This window comes from Amphibalanus amphitrite, unplaced genomic scaffold (assembly GCF_019059575.1).
Source record: "Amphibalanus amphitrite isolate SeventyFive unplaced genomic scaffold, NRLGWU_Aamphi_draft 001206F_arrow, whole genome shotgun sequence".
In the NCBI taxonomy this organism is placed as follows: domain Eukaryota; kingdom Metazoa; phylum Arthropoda; class Thecostraca; order Balanomorpha; family Balanidae; genus Amphibalanus; species Amphibalanus amphitrite.
Window position 1 is genome coordinate 65,876 of NW_024882700.1, and position 12,527 is coordinate 78,402.

The 12,527-nt window shown below is 47.9% G+C and overlaps 2 protein-coding genes across 2 annotated transcripts; one reads left to right on the forward strand and one right to left on the reverse strand.

Moving 5' to 3' along the window:
• Positions 1–2,103: 2,103 nt before the first annotated feature.
• LOC122371116 (heme-binding protein 1-like) lies at positions 2,104–7,183 on the reverse strand. The gene is made up of 6 exons (XM_043347221.1): positions 7,037–7,183; positions 5,184–5,312; positions 3,628–3,763; positions 3,154–3,355; positions 2,724–2,834; positions 2,104–2,432 (listed from the first exon to the last, which is right to left on the reverse strand). The coding sequence occupies exons 1-6, from the start codon at positions 7,091–7,093 to the stop codon at positions 2,363–2,365; spliced, it is 705 nt and encodes a 234-aa protein (XP_043203156.1). The 5' UTR covers positions 7,094–7,183; the 3' UTR covers positions 2,104–2,362.
• Positions 7,184–9,136: 1,953 nt separating this feature from the next.
• On the forward strand, positions 9,137–10,028 carry LOC122371118 (larval cuticle protein 65Ag1-like). The gene is made up of 2 exons (XM_043347223.1): positions 9,137–9,235; positions 9,539–10,028. The coding sequence occupies exons 1-2, from the start codon at positions 9,224–9,226 to the stop codon at positions 9,836–9,838; spliced, it is 312 nt and encodes a 103-aa protein (XP_043203158.1). The 5' UTR covers positions 9,137–9,223; the 3' UTR covers positions 9,839–10,028.
• The last annotated feature ends 2,499 nt before the right edge of the window (positions 10,029–12,527 follow it).

The window sequence follows — 12,527 nt, forward strand, 5'->3', positions numbered from 1 at the left end:
CGTTCCGGATGGAAAACTTGTAAGGGATCGGGCTTCTGTGGATACTATGATTTCAGGGTGAATGATACGTGGCCTTCGAGCTATTCTCTGTTTTGTCGGAATACGAGTACCAGCCCCGCAGTGAGACTGTGCTGTACTTACGTCATCGTTCGGAGCTGCCAAACTACCCGCCCTTGAAATGATGGCTGCGATGCGGAGTTATTTCACACCGGATTCACGCTGCGCTACGCGCGGCGGAAGCACACACCTACGCAGTGGTGCGACGCCTATTTCAGTCGCTGTTATCAGCGAAGCGTACTCCTGCCAGCAAGCTTGCACTCCATTATTTGTGTGCTATGCCTGTTGTAAAGCAGCCGTATCACCACTTACAAGTGACTGCATGTTCACAGCCAACCACATACCTCACAACCTCTCCCGTTCCCGAGCAACCTCCGCTCAGAGAACTGCCTCGTTGTCTCAACCACTTACTACCGATTCAAATCAGGCGAGTCTTACGGCGTCGTTTTTCCAGGATCCTTTCCTCTTTTTGTGTGCGGTCACCTCCATTTACCGCCGCGTCATGGTCCGAACCGGGTTGGGTCAGGGACCTGACCGATTCAGCTCAGGTGAATTCAGTTCATCGGCTGATTCAGCTCTTTCTTCGATAGGATGACTGAACCCGGAGGGGTCAGAGAGATCTAGCAGTGACTAGTGAAAGGTGAATGCTCCCGATGGCTCCCACAAAAAGTTAACTCTCCGCCGGCCGCTGGGAAACCCGGATTTCACTCTGTCCGCTTGGCATATTGATGTTAGGATGTATGTGTTCCCGATCTCCCGAATTGGTGTTAAAAATTATCTGAATATGCTATAAAAAGCAATTGTCATGCCTGTTGACATTGTATCCTTTTTGCTTGGGGTACACAGGGCCTATGCAATTATTATAATATCATTTAACGTTACCCCATTCCCCAGTTTCCGGTTGTGAAAGGGTCAAGGAAAGGATGCGGTGTTTCAAATTTTTACATAGGTTTGTTGGGCTCTGTGTAATTGAGGACGGGATCGGTTCTTTTTGTTTTCCCGTTCATCTCTGGCAATGATTGACACAAATCTTTTGACGTCCGTTTCTTTCTCCTTATTTTCATCCGAGGCCACACTTAAATTTGATCCTAAGTTAAGTGACATTTTTTGTTCAAATAAACTGTGCAACTACCATTTTGGTAATCCATTTTGCTAAGGATCTCATCTAATTTCTGAAACTGTGGCTGGAACTCAAATGTGCAAAGTTTATTGGTCCAGCATGAGCACTTGGAGCATCTACTCAGCTGACTTTGTTTAACTAGAACAATGTGTTGTGCCATGTTTCATATGCTAGCTATCTTTCTTCTTGACCTTGTAAGTACCATTTCTATAGATGACTGTCTACGTGCTTTGTAGCTACTTATGTACCTGCTAATGTGACGAACTGGTGATCGCAACACGACAGCGATTCCTGCGTCGCGATTCGTGGAGCTGTTACCACGACCTGCTTTCGGTCATTTACCGTCTGATCCCCCTTTTTTACTTCCAATCGTCGTCGGTGTGTCGAAGAAATGTCAGGTCTAAGCAGGGCTGCGGAGTCGGAGTCGGTCGGAGTGGACAGTTGTAACCGGAGTCGGAGTCGGAGTCGGAGTCGATATTGGAAACCCCAGCCGGAGTCGGAGTCGGAGTCACCGAAAATCTGTCGACTCCGCAGCCCTGCCAGGTGTGCGGAGTCGGAGTTGGGAGTTGGAGTCGATCGGAGTCGACATTTCTGCCCGGAGTCGGAGTCGGAGTCGGAGTTGGTTTTTGAAAGCCGGAGTCGGAGTCGGAGTCGGAGTCGCCGTAAATCCATCGACTCCGCAGCCCTGTGTTTAAGTACTGGTGTGCATTGTTCATCCTCTGATTCAAGGAACGCTCACTAAGCCTCTGTTTAGCGTGAAGCGTCCCCAGGTTGAAAACCAGGCATGGTGAGAGCAAGATTCTCTTTGACGTTAGATACGAATAATTTTCTTACCTCCACAACTACTTCATAATGGGGTAACAACAATAAATAAAGGGGCAAACGTAGAGTTACCCTGTACCCATTACCAAATAAAAATCCACACGTTGTGTTGTCTATATGTGTGTATTTGTCTTACAGTTTCACAATAAAACGACGCGAGTGACGCGACATCCGCAGAATCATGCTACGACCACTTGCGACTGCATCTCGAGTCATGATCACGTCTTCGCATTGTGCTTAGCGGCATCACAGTACAACAGCATAACAAGGAACACAGGTGAGCACAAAACAGCGTCCGACAATCGACACCGCTCGGGACTCTTGGTTCCGGACGGGGGCGAGTGACGACCTCTTATTGGTCAGCTAGACCTGCTTCACGTACCAGACTTCGTTACGCCGGTTCCACAGCTTCATGGGGCTGTCGTATCCGGCGCTGTGAAAAAGAGAGTGACGTTAGAAATGAAACTCTGTGACGAGGGCGAGCGCCGAGCTTTCCCTTGTACCGACGAGGGCACAGTTTATTTTAATTCATTTTAGAACATGCATGGATATGACATTTGAAAGACTCCATATATCCAGCTAAATAGCAAAAAAGATAAAAGTTATAAATGATTATCGGCCGATAGTTATTTTAATTGAATCTATTTAAAATACGCGTTGAAATCCCATTTATGTGCAGCGGAAAACGGCACTTGCTCTGCTAGCACTAAGAACTGTAACTCACCGGTAGAATTTGGAGTAGTCCACGCCAGTCTCTCCGTTCGCGGTGGCGTCATCCTTGAGTTTCTTGGCCAGGTCCTGCCAGTCGTCCTCCGACATGTAGCCGCCAACGCGACTGTAAGAGGGGAGGAGCGAGTCACAAAGTGTACTCGTTACATTGCACGGTCGCTTTGTTCAAACTCGGTATCGTTTTTACTGTTTCGTTGCATTTATGTAAAGTATTGGTAACCGCACGCTGACCAGCGTCGACCCATTTTGGCATACCCTTTTATGAGCATGCCAGCACACACAGCAGCACCCGATCAATGAAAAGTACCTACATGGTATAAGTCCGTGTAGTGGCCTGAACTAAAAACAACTTTCCTTACCACCCAGTGATCTTTACTTCCCTCACCTACGCACACCTCCCTCAACTCCATTAGACCACGACTCACTTTGCGATAACGGTCATGGTGGGCCGCTCCTCAAGGAACACGTCGGGGCTGCTGGGCGCCGGCGGGTTCTCCTGGAACTCCTTGTTGATGTAAAAGCACATGGTGAGTCGGCTCTGCGGCTCACCCTCCTCTGTGACGGTGATCTCGGGACTCAGCGGCACCCGCAGCATGGAGACGGGCGAGGTCATCGGCACCGTCTGATCTGAGGTCAGGTCACAGAACGGGTTACATGGAGGAGATATACTGCATGGGTGCGGGATGCCCCGTGTAGAGGTTAACTTGATAGGCAGGTGTGAGGTGGTATTTGCTTCCAGATACAGGTTCCACGATCTGATCTTGATAGTCTTGATACGTGGCACGGGACTTAACTTGAATATCTTGAAACCAATATGCTTACTTTACTGCGTCCCTGAATGTACGCAGCATAAAAATGGAATTATTAAAGGGTAGAATGTGAAAATTATAAGTACTCACTCTGCTCATTTTCGCCGCTGATGTAGCGGAAGAGCCGCATGAAGATGCCGTCACTGCCACCTTCGGAAGTGTCGATGACTTTGCTGGTGCAGACCCACTTCTGACCGGGGTACGTCCTCTGCTCGTACAGCACAGTCTGTAACAGAAACAACCTTCGTCACAACCGAGTGCAAATAAATACGGGAAAGGACCGGACAATTATGTCTGGGTGCTGTTGGAGAAATTTCCCAGTACAAGCGCTTGCACATTTCGCGTTTAAATACTGTACTGAACGTTTAACGGCGATGCCAAAATGTCAGGGAGCTCTTTAATGATGGAGGACCGGCACTGGCAGCCCAGCAATTTTTCGCCTTTTGTGTTTAGCCCCGCGCACCCGAGCGAGGCTGCCGGTTTGCATCTCCTTCACCTTGGCCGGCTTATGTTTGCATCTCTACCTCGCCCGGGGCATGCTAATCGGCCGCGGTGAGAGCGGAACTCACCATCGGCGGACCGTGACTGGCGGAACTGGAGGCAAGCACGGCGTTACATAAGCGCCCGTGGCCGCGGGGCACTGTCGAGCCTGGAGGTCACCTTTGTTTGGTGTGCGCCGCCGCACCTGGTGACTCATGCTATCCTACACTACGCAGGTGCTGTAATCGGTGCTGGGAATTTGAATTCGAGTGCGTAAAGCTGGGTGATACGGTGTGACACTTTGCTTACGTTATTATTATTTTTTTTTAGTTCAATGGTGAACGTCTAGTATCGCGTTATCTGGCATATTTCTCTGCGAAAAACAACCAAATGAATTGTAAGACGAACCAGGCTTACTTTTGGAGCACCGTTCCCAAAATATTAGCCGTTTGCATGTGCGCACTTCCCTGAGACGCTATGCGCTCGGGATACTGAGCGGACAGAGCAAGCAGTGCGGTGCAGTATACCCGTAGGCGTTTGCCTGGACAGAGCGAGTCATGCGGTACAGTATACCTGCAGGCGTTTGTCTCTAATGCCATCTAGCGGCCGCGATCTGCATCAGATGTCTCACGCTTTCGCTTATTGGCGGCTCAAAATAATCGTCGTGTCAGTGTGACCAAAGACTATATCTTTGAAGCTTAAGAGTGAGACGTCAGGTTGACTACATTGACTAGGCAAGGTGTTAGGCTAACCGCTAGAGGAAAGTAAGATTACGCCCAATGTCAAAATGACATTTAAATGATGACTTGCGTAGGCGTGGCAGCTCTCAATATTATTGCGCTGATAGCACTCTGGCAAAGCGCGTGCACTTGGGTTCAGGGTTGCTGGCAATAAGTCAACGAGCATGATGTTTCAGCTTGATTGGCAGGCTGGATATGATCGACTTGGGCTGGTAATTCTGGTTATAAAGGTATTTGCGCAGCTTTGTCACCAAGTTCTTCACATTTTACGATAGAATCGTCAGCCAGAGTTGTGCCGATCCATAACTACGGTACTTACTGCTTTGAATCGAGCTTTCTCCAGGGAGCTAGACGGTGGTTACCCGCCCCCTGGTCGCGAGCACCCCGAATCGCGTTCCCTCCCAGGCAGTTCGCTGTCTCACCCACCTTGTTGTTGGCGTCCATGACGGTCCTGTCGACCGTGTACGGCACCATCTCCGTCGTGACGAACGGCGAGGTGATGGTCGCTGCCGCCGAGTTCAGGCCGTTCCGGATCGTCTGCAGAATGCCGCCGCCCTGCCGCACAAAAAAGCATCGCGATGAACTTATCGTGTCGATGTTATAAAGTAGAATTAAAATGTTCCATTCGTACAAACATTTTCTGGGCTTGTTAAAGGGACTATCCCACCTTTAACATGAGGTTTGAGTTGAGATAGCCAAGTTTGCGGCGAAGTTCAGAAACCACTATCTATCTTGGTTGCAACCCCCGCGGCCTCTTGGTGTTGAAGAAATTCGTTCCCTTCATTTGAAAATGGGCCTTGTACAAGGCCCTATCTTCAACATGGAGCGACCGTTAGTGTGACGTCACCTCGTTTAGTCATTCTGATTTAAATGGTTTTGTTCGTTGAAAAATCGCTTAAAACTTGGTCTGAACTTTGTTGTGGTGCCTACAGAGTAAAAAGAATCAGCTTTATGACAGTAATGTGGCCTGGGGAAGGAGGTAATTTTGGGCTGTGACGTACATATTTGAAAGTTTGTGTTTGGAATATGGGAAGCCTAAGATGTTTAATGAAAAATAAATACCAGAACCGTGTTCCTGGTCATCCAATCTATAAAGTCGGGCACAATTTAACTGGTTTTAACAACATTTTAGAAGGTGGGATAGTCCCTTTAAAGGAAAAGGGCCACCTTCGTGAAATATGAAGATATCGTTGTTTTTCATTTTGACATTATTATTTTTCATTTTCTTTTTAAAACTGGTGCCAGAAGTGAAATTCGCGAAAAAGTATTTAAAACTATTTAACATATTGGTACTATGTTGATACTCTCTACGGCACCTACTGTATGATGGCATAGCGATGACGTCACACTCAAGCCAATCAGCGTTCAGAAGACAGACTCGTCGGATTGTGTCAGATAAGCTGATTGGTTAAAGCTGAGCTGGTTGGAGCTGATTGGTAAAAAACCAAAGCCTCGCCGCGGGTGGCTGTATTGTCGGATAAGAACGCATTCCTGGGATAAGGACGCATTCCTGGCGTATTTTCTTTTAAAATTGCCGATAACTACGAATGGAGGCCGAAATCGGCCGTAAGGAGGCAGACAGATAGGTTTTCGGACACGGGCTACAAGATGGCTATCTCAGTTTCAATCCCCGTGTTAAAGGTGGCCCTTTTCCTTTAAATACATGTGGGGTGATTGTATAAGGGAAAACTCACGATAGGCTGGCTCTCGGAGGCTGTTAAAGTGCAGCTTACCATTACTTGATTACATCACTATACATACACTACCGGAAGAAGAACTTTAAAAACTTCTATAGCGCCTGCCAGCTACGCCAGGGCGGGCAAGGACGGTAAGGTAGGTAAGCACGTGAGCCAGGAGTGTAAGGTTAACTTGTCGTGTTAAGCGGTTTGCTGGGCTAGCGTAACCAGATTGTAAGTGTTATGCCGTTGTGATAGTGATATAAAGTAAACTTTTGTCCGTTTTTCGGCTTCTCTCAAATTATCCTGGTGGTTGGAGACCTCACAACGGCATAACACTTACAATCTGGTTAATCTAGCCCACCAAACCTCCTAACACGACAAGTTAACCTAACACTCATTGCTCACCTGCTTACCTTGCCCGCCCTGGCATCCTTAGCCCACCGGCTTGCCCTGCTCCACCAACTCACCTGGCCCGCGTCGGCAACCCTAGATTACCTGGCCCGCCATCGCTCCCCTGGCTCCCTTTTACATACCTTAGCTCACCTGGCCAGCCATTGCTCCCTAGCTCCCCCTGGCTCCCTTTTGGCTCCCCTAGCTCACCTGGCCGGCCCTGGCTCCCGCTGAGAGCGCCATCACTATCACGACGTACAGACGCATACTGGGTGTCCTGTTGCTGGGCTCGATAAATGTGGCGCCGCCGCAGTCGGCTCTCTGATATAGCGTCCTCGTGACGGCCCGCCCCTGACCGCCCATTGGAGGCTGGCGGCTCGGACCGCCCCAGCCCGGCCGGTTATGTAACCGGCATAGAGCAGAGAGATGACTTGCTTCCCGGCAGTGCCGTGATGCAGGTAGAGGTAGGCATACGTAATTGGCGAATGGCGGTTATGTAAGTGGTTCGGGGAAATAAATATGAGTTGCCACTTTGTGTTCATACTAACAGAATGGTTTCCGGAATGCTATATCTTGCAAACAGTCGAGCAAATAATGGAGAAAAAAAAATGAGACGGAGCGACCTCGTAGTTTTGACGAGATATATTCAAAGTTAATAACGTGAATTAGCTTTTGTTTTGCATCAAGAATGCATCCATTTAACTGCGGCTTACGCTATCCTAATGCCGGCAGACCACAAGTAGTCTGCGTTGGGAAACAGCCTCTCCGTTCCCATAAGATTCCTCTCTGAATGCCAATGTCATCATATTTTATTTCTGGCAGCCTTTCGCCTCTCGGCGGGAGCCGGCTGTAAAACGCTGCTCTGCCGTCCGTTCCTCCGCCGCGGGAGGGGTGAGAGGACGTGCGCATCGCTGCAGCATCCGTGACATCACTCAGCTTCCGGCAGTAACGCGTCGCTGATGCTTATCACTCCCCTCTGCGGATGCAAACAAGGCACCTGCTGGTGCACAACTGCGTACCAATATACATGCAGGGTGTTCCAGAATCGACGGAGCACTGTCGATCAGCGTAGAGGATAGGAAAAAATAATTGCACTGTCTTCTTTTTATCACCCAATGTAGGTATGTAGTTGACGAGATGAGCTATGTAACGACGCATGCAATCGACACGCTGGTCACAGGACTAGCCAACACTTGTGGAGGAATGCTTGCCCATGCTGGCCTCAGTCCTTCCACAGGCTTCCCGAAAGTGACCTTATTAGTAGCCACTCTCCACCGAACTTCCGCCGGGATATATACCCAGGTATGCTACAAATACTCTGAATAAGATTAACGTAACTAATCCCAGGCCATTTCGCATCCTCTCAAGAAACAAAAACATCTTGGTCCACGGTCGCGTCGTGCTCGATGCATCTAAGATGGATCGCCTCCAATCTCTATGCATGGACATTTAACAATGAACATTAGCTAAACTATGTTTTAGGGCCTTGCGCTAAACCACACCACCTAAACAATTCGACTTTTGGCTTCGGAGCAGCTTTACTTCTGCAGTGACACGTTGAGATAGCCGAGCCGCTAAGTACCCGCATTTAATTTCCTGTGGAAGTTATCATCGGCGAATCAGCTTTCAGATATAACTCTTACCTAATGAAGACATAAATCAATATTTTTTACATATTCTGGTACATTTTTACGATAAAAGTAAAAACATTGAAATAGTTTAGGTACCTACTAACTATATAGAAGTACCTAAGATGAGTGGGTCGAGCCGAGCCACATATGAACAGCATAGCGGATGACGAGCCCTGAAATGTTTGGTAAACTGAGGCGCTATATGTAGTCAACTGGCTTTGCGAGAGGGGAACTTTGGTAATTGCCGACATGCCAATCTCACTCTTATCATCTATCGGCCATAATTCCACTCGATGTTTCAATTGAAAACGGTTTACTTGCTCACTTGACTTATTGACTTCATCATCTTGTTCTCAGCGCAGTTTTGTTTTGGCCCACACCATCACTGCCTATACTGATATCTCCAGTCCTGTATCAATCGATCCGGGAAACCGTTTAAATGAGACTTACAATGCGCGCAGCCTATGTGCGTTATAAGTTTGCGTAGTTTGTTAGTTAGGCTTCCCGGTCAGGTTTAATGCCAATAGATGAGGGTGCAAAGGAAGTACATAGGCATAACTTTGAACCCGTCAAGGTAGTAAACAAACCTGATACCTTCCACTAAATCAGCGTTTGGTGCGCAGCATGCCACCGCGCGCGGACCTGCGGGTCATAACCTAGCCTGCAGATGCTCGGCGTTCACTATATAAGCCCTCCGTCCGCGAATCTGCAGACCAAAGCACACAATTGACGCATCGAGAACCTCACAGAACGAGCAGACGGCGGGATGAAGCTGCTGGTGAGTGGGCACTACCGTCGATGGCGTGCTTCCTCGTTTAGGGAATTTTGTACCTATCAGTTGAAATAGGCGTTATGATCTTCTGTAGAGTTATTGTTTGTATCTGTAGTAAATTATCTGCAATATAGTTTTGCTCACCAGGATAAATAAACTGAACAATTGTATAAACTACCGTCTATTGATGCATCAAATACATATCTTTAGTTGATAAAGCGACGAGTATCTTCACCCCCTGTGTAAACACGCTCTTTTGGAATAGGTATGCCTTGTAATTGACCTTGTCCTGACCTCGTCTCTCACCAGGTGATTTTTGCGCTGGTGATGGTGGCCGCGGCGGCTCCCGCGCCGCAAGAGACGGCCCAGGTGAAAATTCTGAAGGACGAGCGATCCATGGAGGGTGACGGCAAGTTCAGCTACGCCTGGGAGTCCGAGGACGGCAGCATGGCCGACGCCATCGGGGAGAACAAGATGATCGGAGAGGCGTTCGGCGTGGCCATGAGCGGCTCGTACTCGTTCCAGGCGCCCGACGGCAAGACCTACGAGGTGACGTGGACGGCCGACGAGAACGGCTTCCAGCCGGTGGTCACGCAGCCGGAGGAGTGAGCTGCCGCCGGCCCGGTCGGCGGTCAGAGCCCGGCGGTGGTGGGGACGGTGGGCCAGGGACGGGCGGCAGTGCCGCATCTGTGGGACGCGTCACCTTCCAGTGCATCCGGGAACGGAGTGATCTGTTTGTGCTATGTTCCTCTGTGTTTTGATGTTTTGTTTGTGTCATAATATAGGTACCTACACTACATACATGTGACCATGCTGTATTGTTGCATTGGTAATGGATCCGCAGTGCTATGACTATACCTATCTTATCACATAAAAATGCCGCCGTCGATAGGTGGCATGAGAATTAGGTAGGATAGGATAGGAACTTCCTCTCTAGTAGTATTTTAGTTTCCTAGGCATGACAGCCGAGCACTTGGCAACCGTCTCACTTGCCACTTGCCAGACAATTTATAGGGGAGATCCGTGTAAGACGCCCAGGGTCGGTAAGAGGCCCCATCGCTTTTTTTACCAAACCAATAATGTTATTTATTTTTTAATGTTCTTGTAAAGCAGAAGCCCTCTTGAAACAACAACTCACGAAACCTGAGGTATCAGGTGCGTCGCAGCGACTTTTGGTAAGCCTGTTTCTGTTTTTGCCCCTTTACTTGCTAGATATATGCATCTTTATCACCCTTATATATCTGAAAAAACAATGACTATCAAATGCAATCTTATCTCATCGAAATTGTCACATGTTAGCTTCAGAATAGACCATGTTCTGGTGCGCTGCAAATGTCTCATAAACCATAAATATTGTGACGTTAAAACACTGCATTTTTTTAAGAGGCCCTCCCTTCGAGGATTATAAAACGCCCCCCCCCCCGATAAAAAACGCCCCCGATGCTAAAACGCCTGCACCTGCGGCAGGCGTGGCATTCTTTTTTCAAGGAGTTTGTTTTTGTTTCTTTTTTTCTGTTTCTTTTTCTAGAGGTAATAGGTACAATTTTCGTTGGTCATCAGCGTTTGGTTGTGCTAGTTTTCGCATTTTTCGAGCACTTTGGAAGTGTTATTGGTTTCGATAACACCGTATTTGCTTAGCTTTTCGAAATAAAAGGCCTTGCAGCTGTGTTCGCAAAACGTCTTTTACAAGTCGACTTGCCTTGTTAAACGCCCGAGGGGGGGGGGGGCGTCTTACCATACCCATAGTGTAAGAGGCCCTTTTGCAACTTTTTCCAAAATGTTAAAGTTTACGGTTTGTGTACCCCCTAGATTCATTTTGAATGCAAATATGTATGGGAAAATGATGCATGCTCACAGCGCATGCACACGTTAGCTCTTAAATATTATCAGTTGTCTGAAAATAGCAACTGAGCTTAAGGGGGGGCCTCCTGCACCACTCTCCCCTAGGCAAACTACTGAGGGGTGCATCATGTGTTTTTTTCACTACTCCCAAGATTTTGTACCTACATAATATGGGGAAGGGGGATATAGGTAGGGTAGCATGGGGCAAGACGCCCCAGATAATTTATTTTGCTATATAACTTTTGTCCCACATCACCTGGAAGACCAAATTTGTGCTTAATGCGTACTTTGGACATTTTACTTTAAATTGCACCCCTCAAATTCATTCACTTATGATCGGACTCCAAGCTAGGAAGTGATTTGTGAAGCAACTGCAAATGGGGGATTTTGCCCCAACCCCAGGGCAAAACGCCCCACGGCCTGGGGCAAGTAGCCCCATACTTTAGATAAAAGGTTAAACATGGTAGTTGCCTAAATCTTATGCGAGAGGTCCGTTAGACCTCTGGAGGCACGGCACTGAACTTAGCATATTCCATCCTATCCGGGCCCTGTTTCACCGCCCGACGCTGCGCGCGCTGCAGCGCGCTGGGAGCTGATGCGTACCCCTGACGTCACTCGAATGAGGTTGCGTGCGATCCGTTAGCTTATGGTAAATCGCGTTTCGAACAGAGCCCTTGAAGAACCTAATATCAATTGAACAGAAGTTTGAATGCGAATACTGCTAGTGTGCGGATGGTGCTTGCGCCGCGGTGCTAGCGTTTTGCGATGACGTCATAGCGTAGCGTCAGAGGGAAGTTTGTTGATATTGCCATGGAAACCCAACGCGCCGACGCGCTCCGCCGTGAAACAGGGCCCAGGTGTTCAGCTCTATGACACTATATTATGAGCAGGTTTTTCACCTGCCTCATAAGGCAAAATAATAAATTATTGTAATGCAAATGTTAACAAAATCCTACTTCCTTTGCCATCCAGTTGCTGAGAAAAATACATATAAAGGCATAGCAACTTACTGTTCGCTAGCTACCGAACATAAGAAAGTGGGTAGTCCGAATAACACATGAGGTAAAAGGCCCCATGGCCCATGGGGCTTTTTGCCCCGCGACCTACTGGGGCGTTTTACCCCATCACGTAGTTCGGTCAGAGAACAACGCCTTGCGGTCCAGCAAAACATATAATTTAACACGAACCAGCCCGGCATTATAAACGTTAGACAATAGTTGTTCAAAATACATAAAAGTCGTTAACCTGATGTGAACCATAAAATAACGCCATTATGCATAATCAGACAAAAAATCATAAAAATCACTCCCAAAACACATTTTTGGCTATATTTCCCTACCGAGATACTTCACAATTTCTTACCAGCCTGCTCATATAATGATCATATATACCTATAGTGTACGTTTTATTGAGAAGAGATGATGTTTTCCCAGAACCTTGCCAGTTCCGAGAAATA

Coding starts and splice junctions, on each gene's coding strand:
- LOC122371116 (XM_043347221.1), bottom strand. CDS start 7,093: ATGCGTCTGTACGTCGTGATAGTGATGGCGCTCTCAGCGGGAGCCAGG. Junction 5,313..7,036: donor CGGGAGCCAGGGCCGGCCAG/GTGAGCTAGGGG, acceptor TTTGTGCGGCAG/GGCGGCGGCATTCTGCAGAC. Junction 2,835..3,153: donor ACCATGACCGTTATCGCAAA/GTGAGTCGTGGT, acceptor CCCCTCTTACAG/TCGCGTTGGCGGCTACATGT.